The sequence below is a fragment of the Rhyacophila brunnea genome, unplaced genomic scaffold, assembly GCF_057557595.1.
Source record: "Rhyacophila brunnea isolate RB1 unplaced genomic scaffold, BYU_Rbru_1.0 scaffold_19, whole genome shotgun sequence".
Lineage (NCBI taxonomy): Eukaryota > Metazoa > Arthropoda > Insecta > Trichoptera > Rhyacophilidae > Rhyacophila > Rhyacophila brunnea.
In genome coordinates, this window is record NW_028232848.1 from 26,498,672 (window position 1) to 26,517,765 (window position 19,094).

The 19,094-nt window shown below is 35.5% G+C and overlaps 2 protein-coding genes across 5 annotated transcripts; one reads left to right on the top strand and one right to left on the bottom strand.

The window, feature by feature from the left end:
- Positions 1-131: 131 nt before the first annotated feature.
- On the bottom strand, positions 132-2,337 carry l(3)neo43 (cytochrome c oxidase assembly protein COX16 homolog l(3)neo43). The gene is made up of 2 exons (XM_085945845.1): positions 2,105-2,337; positions 132-496 (listed from the first exon to the last, which is right to left on the bottom strand). Exons 1-2 carry the CDS (start codon positions 2,224-2,226, stop codon positions 316-318), a joined length of 303 nt encoding a protein of 100 aa, XP_085801971.1. The 5' UTR covers positions 2,227-2,337; the 3' UTR covers positions 132-315.
- A 5,458-nt stretch (positions 2,338-7,795) lies between these two features.
- Positions 7,796-17,829, top strand: LOC147072873 (omega-amidase NIT2). 4 transcript variants are annotated; one of them, XM_085946198.1, is made up of 7 exons: positions 7,834-7,929; positions 8,016-8,102; positions 8,819-8,965; positions 9,962-10,146; positions 14,416-14,584; positions 16,073-16,306; positions 16,900-17,829. In XM_085946198.1, the coding sequence occupies exons 2-7, from the start codon at positions 8,033-8,035 to the stop codon at positions 16,986-16,988; spliced, it is 894 nt and encodes a 297-aa protein (XP_085802324.1). In that variant the 5' UTR covers positions 7,834-7,929; positions 8,016-8,032; the 3' UTR covers positions 16,989-17,829. The 4 variants fall into 4 exon arrangements, with proteins under 4 accessions (XP_085802326.1, XP_085802323.1, XP_085802325.1 ...); XM_085946200.1 differs by lacking the exon at positions 8,016-8,102 and having other exon boundaries at positions 7,796-7,929; XM_085946197.1 differs by having other exon boundaries at positions 7,830-8,102.
- The last annotated feature ends 1,265 nt before the right edge of the window (positions 17,830-19,094 follow it).

Sequence of the window (19,094 nt, forward strand, 5' to 3'; positions counted from 1 at the left end):
TTGTTTAATATATATTATGTTCTTTCACATCACCCTTACAGCAATCATTCACAACCGGTTCCGCGGAACCCTTGGGCTTCGCGAGAAATTCTAAAATCTTGCAAAAAAAGTATATCGAGAAGGTTTAACATGGCCTATCACAAATGATTGTCCCTTTTTTTATATAAAAGGACAAATACTTATTTAAACATAACATAATAATATAAATTGTATGTGATTTTGATAAGATAAGTATTAAACACAATGCTTAGTAACCAATATTTTATATTCTAAAACAAAATACATAATATTATTTCATTGATATCGGGGGGAGGCTTAAGTATTAACAGTTTCTTCCCATGGTCGAGGACCTCGTATGTTCTGCCAGTTGTCAATGTCTAAATCTTTGATTTTATCATATTCCGATTCCAACGTCACTTCGCCGATTTTTTTCATCACAATTCCCTGCTGTTCGGCCTCTTCCTCAGTCAGCAAGCGTTTAGTAGAGAACTGATACCTGTCGAATAAGTAAGATTGAGCTATTCAAATACATAAGAAATGCTTTCACTTAAATAACATAGGTTTTATTTGCTGTCGGCTTTTGATATTTATTTATAAAACGAGTATTACGGCATTACAGCTATTGGCCAATACGCCATAATACTTAATAAATACAAATGTATAAAATATCTTAAATACAAATAACAATAAAAGGACAGCATGTGTAAATATTAATGAAATATGATAATTTATACAATTATAAATTTAGCCTATTTAATACGTCCACAAACATTATATATTTAATAAAAAACAAATCAACCTTTATGGTGCCATCAAATAAGCTAATTGCACGATACACAGCATCATGAAACATAACATCTGTCCTGCGACGAGGTATCTTGAAGACCGTGGAGCTACGAGTGATATTGGTGGGAACATGAAAATTAATATTTGCCAGTATATACGGATTGTAAATGAACCCACGAAGACGTAAAAAGAAATGCTTTAAAAGAATAATCACTCTTCGGGTAGACAGGGATTGCATTGATAGCATACCCAGAAGAAAATGAGTCGGGAAATTCATTTTATTGTCATTATCATAAGGAAAGAACCCGTATGTTCTTAAGTAGAGAAATCTAAGAAATCTATTGTGGACTCGATCCAACTTAATTGTGTGGATGGACCTATTAGGACTCCAAATAATGCTGGCATATTCAAGAATACTCAACACAAATGATACGTATAATGTACGTAGCACTCGGACGTTTTCGAATGATTTTGAAACCCTCATTACAAAACCAAGCATTTTGCTAGATCTAATACTGATGTCAAGAATATGCTGATTGAAAGTGAACTTTGCATCATACAATACACACAAATCTTTTATCTCCGTTACCCTACTCAATATTATACCAGACAATGTGTATGGAAACAATAAGGTGTGCCTTGAACGACTGAATGAAATAATATTACATTTGGAGGTAGCGAATTCAAGTTTATTCAATATAGACCATTGCGAGATAGCATCTAGGTCAGACTGCATCATCGCACAGCATAATGGGGTTTCAATAGTTCGAAAAAGTTTAAGATCATCTGCGAATAGCAAACAAGAAGAATTGGTTATAACTTTGACAATATCATCAAAAAATATTAAAAACAAAATTGGGCCAAGATTTGAACCTTGAGGAACACCAGAGTTTGTTCTAAAAATCCGCGATTCATTCCCATGGTAATCAACAAATTGACGGCGATTTTTCAAATAAGAAGCAAAAAAACATATACTATATGACGCGCCAAATGTACAAAGCTTATTTTATTTATGGCAGATTTTGGTCAAGGAGAATAATTTATGTTACTATTGTACAGAAAACTGTACGATACTAGATTAATAGGTGAAGAAATATAAGATTTTGGTACATAAGCTGCAGGAGTGATGACGACTTATTTACATTGGATAGTATGTATTGGATTACTTCTATGATCATTCCTTTTCTTCTGTTACCTACTGAAAGTGTACGTTATGATCATAATATATAGGAGATTATACATACACTACAAGTTATCAAATAAACGAACAACTAAAATGTTACTAAACAATAAAAATACAAGACAGACATAACCCCACCTGAGGCTTGCAAATTCTCGTAATCCAAACGATGATCCAATAATCACTGTAAAAAAGGGAACAGCATATCTGATAGACTTTCGTTTAGATAATTTAACTATTTTGGCAAAAAAAATGTCCATGGCAACAATATTATACCTTGCGGTGTAGAAAGAAAAAATACATTTAATCGGCTACCAAATATTTAAAATTCATAAAATAAACGTCAAAATTGACAGATAACATAGATAATATTTTACGAGATCATAGAGAAATAAGTGGAAGAATATTATTATTTGTGTTCAGCAACTTACTCATCTTTTGCATGACGTATCAAATTCTTGTATTTTACAAAACAAGTTGGGTGCTTCAATATTTTTGATACAAAAGAATATTTTTTAATTTAATTTTTTACAAAAATAATATTGGCAACTTGAGCTTGATATTATTTTTAACGTTTGAAAATTTGTTTTTTTCACATTATTAAAAAAACATAATTCTAAATCATTTTTTTTATCTGAGGAGAGATAGGTAGGTATATAGAACTTATTAAAAAAATATCTATATATCAAAGGAACTTCGGTGAGCATAATAATAATATTCGAATTTGACTTTGAAGTCCTTGAGATAGGGTTTTCTCTTTCTTCTTCGCGTGAGGTTATATTCTACTAATTTATTTTCCTTTTTCTTGTCGTTGGTCATTCCTCCCTTTTTATTTACTGGTCATACCCGCGCGTCCCTTTTTTATGTAGGGAGTTTGGGACTCCTTTATCAATATTTTAAAAGCAATGGACACCAGACGGCAAAGCAGAACTGTCACAGGAGGAAAAGTTTAGCGTACGAGCATCGATTAAGATGATGATGTTTGAGGTATCCTTGTTACGTACCTTATATCAGCAGGGGGACCGGCAAGGAGTGGCATAACGCCCAAAAACAATTTTTGGCGGCCCCTACGTTCGTATAGTTAGGGCTCAATGAAGAGGTGCGTCGGTACGACCACTCGTCATCAGCTAACCATCTGATGGAGAGAACCATCGCGGCCCTCCAGAATGCGATGTTTTCCAAACGGGACAGCTTCTGGAAGGGTATGCAAGGGTTAGTGGATTGGGCCTCCTCCTCAAAACTCGCTCAAAACATCAGCGATGGGCCTGTACCAAAAATCGAAGAGGGTTTTGGGGAAAACGCATAATAAAATTTGCGAGGACATGACTCAGATCCTTACCGGGAATCGCGCCGAGATTATACAAGCTCGGCGCCAGGTGATTTCGTCCTCAGTGAAGGATACCTTCACTCGGGAGGCACTATCAAAGATTTCTCCGAGCTCAGACTCCCGGAAGGCCCTCGAACTCACATTATGGCCGGGTTACGCCCAAGGGGCGACGTCCTGTGGGAAGGGAGTTCTCCATCGGAGATACGGGCTCCACCGGGGATCCGTACTCTAAGCGGAGGTGACCGCATCTGGACGACCAACAACATTGGGGGCCGCCTAAGAGACTTTCGGGGAGTCTGGATGGCGTAGTGTACCCCCCTTCCCAACATTGGTAAAAATAATAGCCGTAGCCCGCATACCTTTTGTGCGGAAACCACCATTGGTAAGTCCTTCTTTACTTTACGGAAAGAATTTCAAACGCGACAATCAGGAGAGGTCACCCTCCAGTGGGTCTATTCTATGCTTATCGACCGCTAAAGTGATAAAGTGAAAAATATTATCAAACTTAGGGTAGGTTTGTATCAAAATATTAGCACTTATTGTAACAATTACACGAAGCCGGTTTTTATTGTTGCAATAAGTGCTATATTTTAACAGCACCTATCTTGCTGCTGTTAAAATATCGCACTTATTGCAACAATAAAAACCGGCTTCGTGTAATTGTTACAATAAGTGCTAATATTTTGATACAAACCTACCCTAAGTTTGATACTATTTATCAATTTAGTGTTCGATCAGTATAGAATAGACCCACAGATCGAGGAGTTAAAGAACTCATGGGTTCTAGAAGAAGCGGGTCCAACCCCCAGTTTTCTCTCAACTCTGTTTCTGATCAAGAAACGAGATGGGACCCTATGCCCTGTTTTCAACCGAAAGCGTTTGAATGCGTTCCTACAGCCAAAGCCATTCAAACTAATTCAACATTACGAGGTTCCAGCCGTCTTACAAAAAGAAGACTGGCTAGTAATAATAGATCTAGGCCAGGCGTACCTCCAGGTACCCATAGCTTCTCAACATCGTCAATTCGTTCGACTAGCCTACCGAGAGGAGCTCCTACAATTCACGTGTCTTACGATCGTGCTGTTAGCCGCTCCGATTATGTTTGCATCCCTGACCAATTGGGTCGCCGAACGCCTACAAAAGAATAGCTGAGAATATTCACTTACCTAGACGACCTCTTTGTAGCCAACCAATCCGAGAAACAGTCTCGGTCCAGGTGGAATAGAGGATAACCTTCCTACAGTCTTTAGGGTGGTTAATAAATATGAAAAGATCCTGTCTGATCCCAAGCCAACAATGAGGGTTCCTGGACATAACGTGGTACACACACAACAAGCGGAGGTTTCTGTCGCCGGAGAAGTATGTAGCACTCCGTCATCATCTGCTAACGCAGGTACAAAAAGGCAGTTGGTCCCTCAGACAGGCACATATCCAATCCCTTCTGGGGCGACTCAATTTCACATCCTACCTCCACGAGGAAGGTTGCATTGCCGACGGGTACAACGCTCCAGTCATCAATATGACCGAGGTCCCATCCTCGCTAATTGAGGACAACCCCACCACAGGCCCAACAGGACATCATGTGGTGACTCCAGGCGATAGGATCCTCAGAGTTGACACAACGCAGGTAGAAAAAAGGCAGTTGGTCCCTCAGACATGCACATGTTCAATCCCTACTGGGGCGACTTAACTTCATATCCTACCTCCACGAGGAAGGTTGCATTACCGATGGCTACAAAGCTCCAGTCATCGATATTGTTGAGGTCCCATTCTCGCCAATAGGCGACAATCCCACCACAGGCTAACGGGACATCATGTGGTGGCTCCAGGTGATAGGATCCTCAGAGTTGACACACAAAGCGACATTCAATCACTTCCTGACGATAGACGCAGCCGACACAGGCTGGGGAGCCCAACTGAATGAACACCACCTATCAGGTACGTGGAAACAAGACCAGTTAGCATGGCATGGCATTCCAACAGGAAGGAAATGTTTGCAATTCAATCTCGGGTACAAGCAGTCATAGGATCAGATCTGCTTCTGCAGACAGACAACAAAACAGTGGTGGCATATATCAACAACGAGGGCGGCACAAAATGTGTCACCCTCCTAAACCTATGCCAACAGATACTAGTATTTACTAGTCGAGCCACCATCACGTTTACTGCACAATACCTCCGCATAAATTAATACTGCGTGGAAGATCATCTCTCCCGCAGACAACTCATTCCCGAATGGCACGATTCACGATGCCTTCAGCCGAGTATAGGACTTCAGACTGGCGTGGATATTTCCCCCACCAAACTTACTTCCACGAGTCCTAGCGCACCTGAACTCAGCAAAAAGGGAAGTACTTACTATTGGCACCGAGCTGGAAACAATGCTTTTGGGGAGCGGACTTACGACGATGGGCGATAGTACCTCCTTATAAAATATCACTCACCTACATACGACACTAGTAGATACGGAGACCAACCGTTCACCTCCATGGACCCAGGACCTGTCCCTTCAACTATGGATAATTTCGGATGGGGTGAAATAACATCAAATTGAACGGTGGAAAAAAGGGCACTCCTTAACTTACAAACCAGCTTGAAACAAATGGAAAACATGGTGTAACATGAACCTAATAGATCATAATAGTCCTCAATCAATGGAATTGGCCAGATACCTAGGCTACTTGCACAACACGGTGGGTTTGTCGTACAACACCATCCTGGTGCATAAGTCAGCCATAGCCACATTTTGCAAACCGATGATAATTGGAGATATCAGCATCAACAAGGTAGTACAACACAATATGTTAAAGGCAATTTCGGTGCATAAAACCAAACCCGTCAAACCACCGGTTTGGGATCCAGGACGAGTGGTACGAGTACCTAGATCATCTTAGGAAAACAACACTGGTGGAGTAGGTACAACCTGTACGAAACGTCTCGCAGGACAGCTACTCGGCTGCTTCTCGCATCGGGACGAAAGGTTCATGACCTCATACTACTCAGTAATTAATAGTAGACAATGGATTAGTGGATAAAGGTGACCACATCATTGTATGGCCAATGTTTGGCGCAAAGACTGATACCGCCAAGTATCGTCAATCGGAATGGAAGGTAAGCGCTTCCACGTGTCAGAACATCGACCCCGTATTCTGGTTACGGAAACTCGTCTTCATGTCAAACCTAAGGAAAGAGGAAGGTGGAAATATTTCGGAATTATTTATATCTTCAAGAGGACCACCAAACTCAGCCACCAGGACAGTTATAGGGAATTGGATAAGGTCAGTACTGTTGGAAGCAGGAGTACAAGAACCACCAGGCAGTGTCCGCTCAGTGGTGGCTTCCTTAAACTGTAAATATACCCAATAGATGATATCTTAAAGAGAGGTAACTGGCGTAGTGAGTCGACATTATATCACAACTACCAGAGAACTATGGACACACCACCATCAGAAGGAGAAAAGAACCAATTAACTGCTCTATTCAACCCTATACATCGAACGTCACGATGGTCTATACCTCGTCAATGAATCATTGTCAAATACAGGAATTTGGCATACCCAACACCAAGTGATAACAAACAGATGTTTCAAGGACTTCAAAGTCAAATGCGATTAATGAAAGGAGTTTTACCTACTAATAAAACTCTTATTATCCATGTTCACTTTCAAGTCCAGGTAACTTCTACGTGGTTCCTTGAGCCATATCATAATGAAGACAAAGGAATCCCAAACTCCGTACAAATACTATAATTTTCGTCTGCGTACTATGTACGATATAAAACAGGTATAGTACCTACGCCAAAAATACTATAATTTTGAATAATTGAAAAAATACGTAAAAAGTACCTAAATTTCGATATTTCCTTCTATAAATTGGTGCAAAGTACCTACTATAATTTCGTGAAATTAAATCTAAATTCTCCAAATGAAATTTCTTGAATTCGTTGGTCTGCGATTTTGGTTGGAAGAGGTACCTTAATAAAAAGGGGTCTTGGAATTTCTCAAATTCTCCGTTATTTTTTTGTGGGAAGCCAAAATCCTATACATTTTCAACGTGTGACAATGCGTACTATAAGTTTTGCCGAAATACTATAATTTATTGGACCTCATACTATATTTCGGTCGCAAAAAGATGGCAGCACTGCTTTGACACTTTTGACCAGTGTTGCCAACCGTACTATAATTATAAAAAAAAACAAGCCGACCACGAAAAATCGGGAACCTGCGGCCCGCGACGAAATATTTTTCCTAAAAAAAACAAGCCGACCATGAAAATTTGGGAACCTGCGGCCCGCGACGAAATATCTTTCTTAAAAAAAACGAGCCGACCATGAAAAATTGGGAACCTGCGGCCCGCGAAGAAATATTTTTTCTAAAAAAAACGAGCCGACTATGAAAAATTGGGAAAATTTTCATTTTCAAGAGATGACAACGCGTACTATATTTTATCCCCAAATACTATAATTTTGGAGGCTCTGTACTATAATTCCACTTTCAAAATATGGCAACACTGCTTTTGACAGCCCTTGTCACTTGTCCAGCACTTGTCTATTAAGATACTCCGCGGAAGCCGGTGGCGGGTCGATTCTCTCTGATTCGTTGATAAGAAAATTAGTTTTCAAAGATGTTATCAGGAGGTAAATCAGTGATTAGGATGTAATAAAATTAATTATATTCACAATATTATATTATATTACCCACATTATTATTTTTTTAATATAAGCAAAATAATTGTGCAAGATGACTGAACCTGATGCAGTGCACCCACGATTTACACGTAATTATAAACGCATCAAATATCTTGACAATGGTATGTACCTACCTACCTACTTAAAAAACTAGATAAATAAAACGTTTTTTATTAACATTGTGAAACGAAGTAATTCACTGGGAAATTCGTCACAACATGCTTTGATTGTGTTATTAATGGTCAACATATTATTATGATTTGTATTGGGTACATACCTACATTGAAACGAACGATTTACAACATATTTTAAGCGTCAATTACATTGAGCTTCTTTACGAGCTGTTTGTTGGCGAATTTATAAGCGGGCGATTCAGCTACTGCGATTTGATGATTACACACAAAACTTTCCATTCGCTGAGAAGCCACAAGCCAGCAACTATTTTGACAGAACGTAGTTCGTTTTTTTACCGGGAGGTTGCCACTGCGCAGACGCAGTAGGCCCACACGCCGGCGTGTAGCGTGTAAAGTTGACAGGCTTTCAACTTTTCTCGGTAGAGTGTTTACAACCTGCTTGTTAGCTTGTTCGATGATTACACTGAGCGACTTTACAGGCAGATTATAAATTCGCCAACAAACAGCTCGTAAAGAAGCTCAATGTAATTGACGCTTTACTAATAATTAACGTATTCCACCAATTGGCCACATTTCCGGATTTTTGTACTTATAAGTTATTTAGAACAAGTGACACAACTGCACAGATTGACAATGTTAATTTAGTCTATATTTCTTAACTCTAATTAAAATTATTATTCTGATTCTTTCTTTCTTTGTTACAGCTCTACGTGTAGCATTCGTGCAAATGGCCGTTGGCCCGGACAAGCTGAAAAATATTGCAAGAGCTGTGGAACATATTCACAAGGCCAAAAAAACCGGAGCTGAACTAGTAGCTTTGCCAGAATGTTTCAATTCACCCTATGGAACAAGTAAATAATACATATTATAAAATTTATTAAACCATTGATTAATTAGTATCCAATGAGAATAGGGGTTCTATTATTGAAAATAGCAATTCAATTACTGTTATACAACTCTCAAGTTGGAAGACATCACATAAACCTGGCTAATATCTGGTTACACCAAACGTTGAAGGAAGGCTTCTCTAGGAGACAGGGCCTAAATATGAAGCTGAAATAAAGGAATACTATGACTATCATTGTAGCAAACTTCACACTATTATCACTCGCATTTGGCAAAAATTGCAAGCACAATTCCAAACAATTCTAGATTCAATACATATTGACACCTATGTATAAGGCCGGAACTGCAAAATAGTACTCTTCAGTAATACCATTTTAATAAATTTTAATGACACAATTATATTGATTGAATTTTTGTTTTTTTTACGATTATCATTGTTGTATTATCTTTAAAATTATTTAATAAAAGGCATATTATATAAAATTTTGTAATTGTGATTTTTGACGTCACAATTACAAAATAAAAGGGTTTCTAATAAAGTTAAAGCAGCATGAGCATGAGACAAGGGTCGTAAAGTTACCTGATCTTTCCTTCCTGAACGCTCTTTCAACTTGACCATCGATCATAATCGGGGTTGCCAGCGGGTCAAAGTTAGTTATGTTAAAAATGAACATAACAGGCAATCAAGTCAAAATATCCAAAAACGCATTTCCGACCTTTTACGTAGGAGGTGTCAATATTAAACGTACGAAAGTTGGCAAAATAAACCCAGAAATTTTAAGTTGTTATGAATGGATGATATTGTTTTATTAAGTACTAATCAAACGTTTAGGTTATGTATTATCATAAGACTCTTCTTCACTTTCCACCTGAGTGGCCAACTGTTGTCGGTTAAATGTCAACCCAGTATGTGAACGCTTGTAAATTACATACTGGCTTTTTGTGTTTCATTCCAACTGATAGTGTGACCGTTTCTTATTATATATGTGCAACATTTGCAGAGTTTTTCAATGAATTCGCTGAAGAGATTCCTGATGGCGAAACATGCAAAGCTTTATCGCAAGCCGCCAAAGAGGCCGCCATCACTGTTGTCGGAGGAACACTACCCGAAAGGTGCGGCGGGAAACTTTACAACACTTGCACCGTCTGGAACGAGGAGGGAAATTTGATTGCCAAACATAGAAAGGTTACATACAAGCATTACTATAATCATTAAGAGCTTCCTATTTACATACATTCAGATGTGACCCATTCATACTTGACGAAAAACGGTTGGCATTTTTCAGGTTAACGCGTATGCTGGCGTTTGTAACACTTCTAAAATACACGAATGTATATGGACACTAAACTAGGTAGACTTCTCTAATGATGTTTTAGAAAATATCAATTTTACCTGAAGTTTTTTTATAATACATTCCTCGACTTTTTACAAAATAAATCGGTGTGTGTACTTATGTACGCGAGTTAGAGGTTATACTTCTTTGGCGTAACAAAACAAAAACAAAACTTGTGATAAACTAGATTCTTTGACTAGCTCTTAATTATCTTGTTAAATTACACACTCAAGAAAAAGAACAGCTTATTGGAACGCCGTTGGTTTATTTCTATACACTTTAACTTATATTACTAAATTATATAATGGTTTCTCATTGTTTTTATTTTTGTACCGACTGTCACTCTGACGTTTAATAGTTTGTTTACGTAAAGAATTGCAAATGGCTGACAATAATAAATTCGCTGCCTAGGCAACGGAACAATTCTAAACTATAATATTATACTGTATAATCGTCACGATTGCAGTATCATACTGTGGCGTAAAGGTAGTGCGTTCGGCTGATAACCGAACAATCGGTGGTTCGAATCCAATCGAGTGCGTTTTTTTTCGTGTGAAAAAATAAATTATGTGTTACATGTCACACGCCAAAAATACACTCTGATCTGATTTCCCAAACGCGCCAAAAGAAGTATAACTTCAATAAATTGTTATTGATTGATTATCATGAACTGCCTCTAGTTTTAGTGTCATCATACAAGAAGTGCTTCTCTTTCAAATATTTTCATAGAATGTCTTTCAATATACTTACATAAGTCACACGCATATTTTAAATTTGAAAGGAAAACAATAGAATTGGCACTTTATATCCCCACTATATGTATATTTAACACGAATTCTTTACATAAAATTTGAGATAGAACAAAAATAAAAAAATCAGGTTGGCATTATTTGGGTTATCATTTGGAGTATTGAAAACAAAGTGCTTGGACTAGTACTAGTAAAGTCAGGGGCGGAGGGGAATGATTTATGACTAACTCAAATCCAAAGTTTAGCTACATAATTCGGTCATAAATCGAGGAATACCTGTCATTTTTTTTTTGTTGCAAATTATTACAAAATGACAACATTTACATTTTTTTTAATCAGCTTGTGACTATTTTTGTGATGTGCAATTGAAAATAAATTATGATTTTCAATTGTATTTATATTGTTGTACTTTGGAATAATATCTTAAGATATAAAATACTGGTAAAAAATATCTTCAGTAATTTACACAGATCCGCATCTGCAGAAAAATACAGTATGTAGTCAGACAATGTTTCTAAAGGTTTAAAAAAAAGTTTTTTACAATTTTTATTTTTTCTCCGGACCCCACACGGTGCGTGAGTGGAGAACTACAAGGTTCTAAGTGTTTGTTTATTGCAAGAAAAAAAAGTAACAATGAGTCAGCTTAGAATACTACTTCATTGCTGGGTATGTTTTGTCAAGGATGAACATTTAGAACCTTGTAGTATTAGGCTTGCGAGTGGTCTGCATAAGCTGTAATGCAGCCCTAACTAAACAACAAATTTTTGTGTTTGTCTAATGACAATTTAATTTTTGAAAACATTTACTGTGACATTATTCTATACAATAGTTATATACTTTCAATTCATTTAGACGTTTTAAAGTAGGTATTAGTGTATGCATAATCAAAAAGTGATATGATAACTCTAGTTGTGACCTTTCTTTTAGAGTCGTCGACCATTCTTTATTGTGTGGATTTTTTTATCACCACAAATAAATTATTCTTTGCAATGTTGTAGACAAAGATTAAAATATTCTCATAAATAACTAACTCACTAAATAAAATAACTCATAAAATCCATCAATTTTAATAAATAATTAACCTTTTCCACTCGAAATTTTTTTTATAGGTACATACCACCCACTCGAGAGTTTTTTTCCGTAAAAAGCATAATTTCAATATAAAACATTTAATTGGTGAAAAAAATGTTTTTTTTTTTTATTTCTGTAAAATAGATTTATAATGAATATACTGTACTTATTTTTAGTTTATTTATAATTCTTCATTGTGTGGTATTTCACAAAGCAATCTCCAATATGTAATCCTGGCTTATCACAGAATCGTAATGAAATAGCGGTATGTAGAGAAGTGGCTATAAAGTGTAAATCGTCCATACATATAGTTATGACTGTAAATATGATCCAAATGATTTGCCTTCAAATACACTTGTAATATAAGCAGCCGTCTCGTAAATTTTCTAAATTAGTTTCGGGCTCATAACAACTCATTCCCAGTGCGGTACACATTATCAAAAGATTTCTCAAAAAATAATAAATCGATACGTAATAATTTTCATTTGACTCATTAGAGTATTTCACATTATATTTGTAAGGTTCTGAATCGGCATAATATAATAGTAAGTATTGTCATCAAAAACAGTCTATTCAAATATAAAACTGTAAACTATACGAGACGCCCCTGCGCAAGCGAGAACCAATAAAAAAAATAAGCACACTTCAAAATCATGCATGACAAACAACTTCAGTTCACTCTAGTCTGGAAACGTTCAATAAATAAAATTTATGTGACAAAAAAACATTGCTTGCAAGCAAGCGACCTACGAATAAAAAAAGAGAAGATTCCGATAAAAATACTATGTAGAAATTACGCACGCAGTATTCTTTTGCCGACTTCTTTCTCAGATAAATGTAATAACCTGTTATTATTCATTCTAACTTGATTGAAATCGCATTATAAAAATTGCTGAAAATATTACAAAAAATGACTTTATTGGCGTGCCGCCGCTACGGCGGCACTCGAGTAATACAGGAAACTTCTAATGCCGCCGATATGGCGGCACTCGAGTGTTAAGGGTTAACCATTAATTTTATTACCTATCTTATTTGAAAGAATTAAATTGTGAAAAAAATGGCAAAATAACCAACTTGTCATAATATTACTTGGCAGCATAATAAAGTGGAACCCCTATTTCACGTGCCCGGAATTCTCGTTTGCCCAATATTTGCGTGTAGTTTCTGCAATACATTTAATTCCCGATTTTACGTTTTTGTTTCCCGCAATTTATATCTGAAATATTAAAGATTCAATTAAAATCGTATACAGTACTCTCTCAGTATTCCGCCGCCCCAAAAACTAGACAAGTGTCCAGTTAGTGAAAGCGGCGGATTATAGTGCATACATACAAAATATGGTAAAAATTAAAACAGGTATTTCGTAAAAAAAGTTGTTTTGAGAAATTTGTACTAGCAAATTATGCTTTTATTTATAATCAAAATAAAGTATTTACTAAATTATACATATTTCTAAACATTGACTGCTGACTAGGTAATTACTTTTTAATTACCACACTTAAATAGCATGCTTATTATATCGATTGGCCACCTAATCATTACGTCCTAGGTGCGTCTTTAGCGTCCTATGTATTAACTAAATATTAAACAGTTAATCACTTGACACAACCAGTTGTACAGTGAGGCAGATATTCTTGAATGGTTCAGGATTCCTGGCTTTCCCTATGACCAAAAGCTTCAGTTTGTGTGTCCCGGTTGCATTGGAGCACGGCATAATTTTTTGATGCGGTCCTTGGGCACTTTCCTCCCTGCTACATTACTTTCTTCGTGAAGAACGTAAGTTTTATGAAGGAGAAAATAAACCCGTCTCATCTGCGTTGTATACTTGTACGCGGCGAATTATAGAGCTTGATTTTGTGCTTTTAACTAGTAAAAATAACTGTGGATTATAGTAGTTGTCGGATAATCAAGCGGCCGATTACTGAGAGTGTGCTGTACCTGTTAAAATTTAAAATGCAATTTATATTAACACATTCAATACTTGGCAATCATCAAAATTAATTGCAGATGAATGTGTGTGTTTCTATTTATAGACATTTCTGCAGTGCCCAAGGCGAAAATTTCACAACATGATTGGTGGACAATCTTTTATTTTAGTCAATTGAGGGTGGTTATTGTTTTGTCGTTTTCCGTTTCGACTCAAATGTTACCATCATTTGCTCCTGACATTTTTCATTCTTATTGTGTTGCAAAATCCCAATTAGTTTTAAATTAAGTCGCTATCTCAAAAATGTTGTGAAACACTGCTGTAAGTAACTGTGGCTTTGAGACAAATATGATAATACATTTTGTTTTTGACAGATTCATTTATTCGATATTGATATACCTGGAAAAATTACTTTCAAAGAATCGCTGGTTCTGTCAGCTGGAAACACACTAAATACATTTGATTTGGGACCTTTCAAAATCGGGCTTGGCATTTGTTATGATCTGCGGTTCGAAGAAATGGCACGACTTTATGCAAATATGGGTAAGTTCTAAATGAATAACAGAGTTGTTTTCTGGATCGCTAAAACCAATTCATATAGAATAGTACAAAACTCTAATCAATTAGAATTTAAATTCAATTTTCATCAAGCACCCTCAGTCGACAGTATTAATTATTAGGTAAGTATGTTATAAGAATTTCAATCTTCGAAAACAAACATCGGACTGACATTTACTGAGTCATACCTTCACAGTCACATACTTTTCGTTAGTGTTATTCTCTATTTTGGCATTGCTGAATACACTAAATAAAATTGTAAAAACACCACATAGCAGAGTGGCCTGCTGTTGACCCTTCTGCAGCCTTTATTTCTCGTAACCACCGCGAGTTAAACGCATCGCTCTGTGCTTAGCGAGTATTTATCACTTTGGTAATTCAATACAACTCGAATCCATGCCGCGGGAATCTTTCACGGCTCCACCTATTGCGCAACAGGGTAAATTAGTTGCGTAACTTCTCTCGCGCATACGCAGCATTATAACAGATTATTTCTGTTCTTTTGGAATGACCATTTGCACTATAGAATACTAAGTGGGTAATTTCAGTATTGACAATATTTACCTAACTATTTGCTCCAAATTTTAATATGACAATAAAGATATCATTTGTCAAAATGGAGATTTCATGGTATTTTCAGAGCATAAGTCTGGACATTCCTTAAACGTTGTAGATAATCTATTTATATACTTTTGAAGCCTTATTATCCTTTATATTTATTTTAAACATTTGATGACTGCATAAAGTATTTTTATTACATAAAATAGTGTTCTTTTAAACCCTCGATCTAATGTTTTAGAATATAGTCATATTTCAGTACATCCATGTGCAGTGGTATGAAGATTTTAGATTTATTAATTTTTAAACGCATTTATAAAACCATTAGTAAAATTGTTGTTAACATTATATTATAGTGAAATATTTATGATAAAAAATTATATTTATAATCTCTGTGATCCCAAATTTGACAAGAATTAGGCATTTTATTATTCAAAAAATGGGCACGATTAACACATTTGAAGATAATTCTAAAGATACTGATTATAAGCTATGTCTTTGACCATTCAAATGTAATAAAACATACTACGAATAATGATTGTTTTATAATAATTATTGACCTAAGAATAAGGTTGTATTTCTTTGAAATACACCATTTCTTTTGCTGGAATGAAATGCCAATAATAAAGTGACAATTGTTTGTTATTTTTTACCATTGTCAAATATAATTTTATCAACCAGATCCAGTTCCTCGAACACTGATTCAGTATTTTTATCCCAGTGCTCCTCTGCCAAATACATCTCACACGCACACATGTGAAACTTGCTATAAATGAACCTAATTTAATCATTACCCTTAGTAACCCTATTATTACCTTCACTTGTGTGTATAAAAACTCTATCCTATAGATGAATTGAGCATATTTGGCTTGATTAGGGGATTAAATTACATCACATGTTTCTTTTACACCTTAGGTTGCAATGTACTACTGTATCCCGGAGCCTTCAATATGACCACCGGCCCGTTGCATTGGGAGTTGCTGGCGCGTGCTCGAGCCAATGATTTACAACTGTACATGGGCACCATAAGCCCCGCCACTGGCTCTGGCGATGGCTATATCGCATGGGGTCACTCAACCCTCGTCGACCCTTGGGGGAAGGTCATTATAAAAGCCGGGCATGATGAAGAAATATTAATGGCAGACATAGGTGATTTATTGTCATTTACCGGCTCTATTAAATCTCTTTGGTTGGACTTTATTTTTGTCAGCAGCACATATTTCTGCTAACATATTCATCTTCTAATATTTGCTTGTTAAAACCCCTGCGGTGGACATGAACGCATATCAGTATGACGCATTCTGTTTATTTAGAAAACGCAGTATCTAATCACTAGGAATTTAACTATATTACGTAAAATTTTTTCAAAATTGTCTTCTGATTTCTTTTTGCTACCACCGCCCCCTGAATTCCTTCAGTGCCCCCGGAATCGCCCACTTTGGGTGACACAGATTTATACTATATTATCATGTAGTAAATCACTTTTCAACATTGGCAATGAAATCAAATTGAAATGATTTTACTTATTATTATAAACAAATGTTTTGTAAAATTTATCATTTGGGCAGTGCCAAATAAGGTTAAAGTTCACATTTCTTGTACCACACTAAGATTCAATATCATGTTGATATGAACATTTTATTCTACAGGTATAATTCAAGATATCAGACTGTCGGAAATTCTTCCAGAGATGTATTTTAAATGCCATTTATTTATTCATGATTTAATCCGTTTTGTTTTAGATTTGAAAGTGGTCGAAGAAGTTCGCAGTCAAATTCCTACAAGAAATCAACGCAGGACCGATGTTTATGACACTGTGGCCAAATTATAATAATTGCAAATATCCAGAATTATCTAATATATTATTATTGAAATACATTTTATTTTATCTCTACTTCTATAAATATTTTTCTATGTCAGTTATTATTGTATGATATTATCGTTTTCAAGGTATACCAGTTTTTGTACATGTTAGATTTTTAATAATATAATATTTTTATAATGGTTAACGTAGATTTTGGTACAGGGAAGTTGTCTTTAACCTACGACCCCTAGTAGTTCTGCCGTATCTGTTTGCAACATCGTAGTTGTTGATATTTCATTTAAATATTACACGATTATTATAGATTTTCATTTCTGTAAATGAATTGTTATAAATGTGTACGCTCATAATATTAATTAGTTTGTTATATTTGTAAAATAATTATTATTAATTCAACGTTCTTTTCTTTCAACTCCAATATAACAATGTAAATATTACATAACATATTTTCAAATATGATTGAATTAAAATCGTCCACAGCTGCATTAATTAAACAAAAGGTGCATTTATTCAGCTGATATTTATGCAAAATCTACTGACTTTCATCGAGCTAATCCAATCATAAATAAATTGAATTTGCTTTCTAAACTGAGCAGATGGTCTTCAAATATATAATTTATTTATTGGACTGACTGTAAATAAGTGTTACAGTTCTTCAACTTTTGTAGAATATTATACTGTTGATTATTTTGCTACAAACATTCTTTTTTTTTCAAATACTACTGGAAATCAATAATGTAAGTACTACTTGCCTTATTTTTAATGTGATAGAGTTGACAGTGTTTTTCATTGAATGTGGGAATTCCATTTTTCAATTTACCATTTAAATAAACTGTTATATTATAACATACACTATGTGTTTTTTTTTAATAAACCGTTTATACTTCCTTCTCAATTCCCACTTTCTATTTTAAGAAATACAATTTATTACATTTTTTTATAATTTACTGTATGCAAGGCCCTTTTTCACCCACGGAGATACTCATAGAAGATGAGACTAAAATTTAAATTAGCAACTATAACTTGATTGTCACTGCAATGTATATCAATGGAGTTCGTTCACAACATGACTAGTTTCTATATAGTTTGCAATGCGTCTGATTCATCACTAGAAACGCGGCATGTAACGCTATTTGAGTTAGTTTAGTTAGTTAGTTACATAGTAAGTTAATAGTAAGACTAAAAGCCATTCAAACATCTAAATGAAACTAGAATCAGTGAACAACTTTCAAATATAAAATTTGTGGTCTTTTCTGTATAATATCCGAATGTTCCACTTTGAATTGACAGCTTGTAATTTCAATCAATAAAGAATAGTGGGCAGAAAGCCTATTTAATAGTCGTGTCGTATCCTATGGGATTTTATTTTTTTATCACTACTGGAGATGCCCTTATGCACAAAAATCATTATCCACTGTCAGTTTCGATATTCATTAAATAAGCTGCACAAGAGGTAAATAATCCCTCACTGGATGCACCCAGTGAGAGGCCCCAATTCCCTTATCTAAATCATTAAAACAATTTGTAAATATCAAAAACTTTAAATGCATAAACCCTATCCGAAATAAGCAGAGTATCCCATACAGTCCTATTTGACATCTCAATCGTAATACGATATTGATTAATACTATTGTTGAACATTATAGCTGTTTTGGGAGATTCTTGTTCATTGCAAAGTATTATTAGTTTTTTGTCCTCGGTCGACTGCTTATTATTTCACCCTAAACTCATGGTATTACTACATTCCCTCTTCCATCTGTTTTCCTTGAAACGTATTGGATGCTTAAATAACACTTATAATGGTCGTCATAATGTAAGTAGGTATAGAAAATGAAAAGTTGATAAATGCTCAATTCTTAAAACCTACAGAAATTTAATCATCATCGTCAATAATAATATGTATGTTTTTGATTGTTTAAAACCAATAGCCAAATAATAATATTAAATTTATGCAGTGTTCATAAAAAGTTGAGTATCGGGAATTGCTGATATTGGCAAACAGTAGGTACTAGGTGTGGGGTAGTATAACTTGTCAGGAACGATGAGATAATAGGAGATTGGATCATATACATCCTCTCATCACATGAAACGTAAAGATACGATGTTGAATCAGCT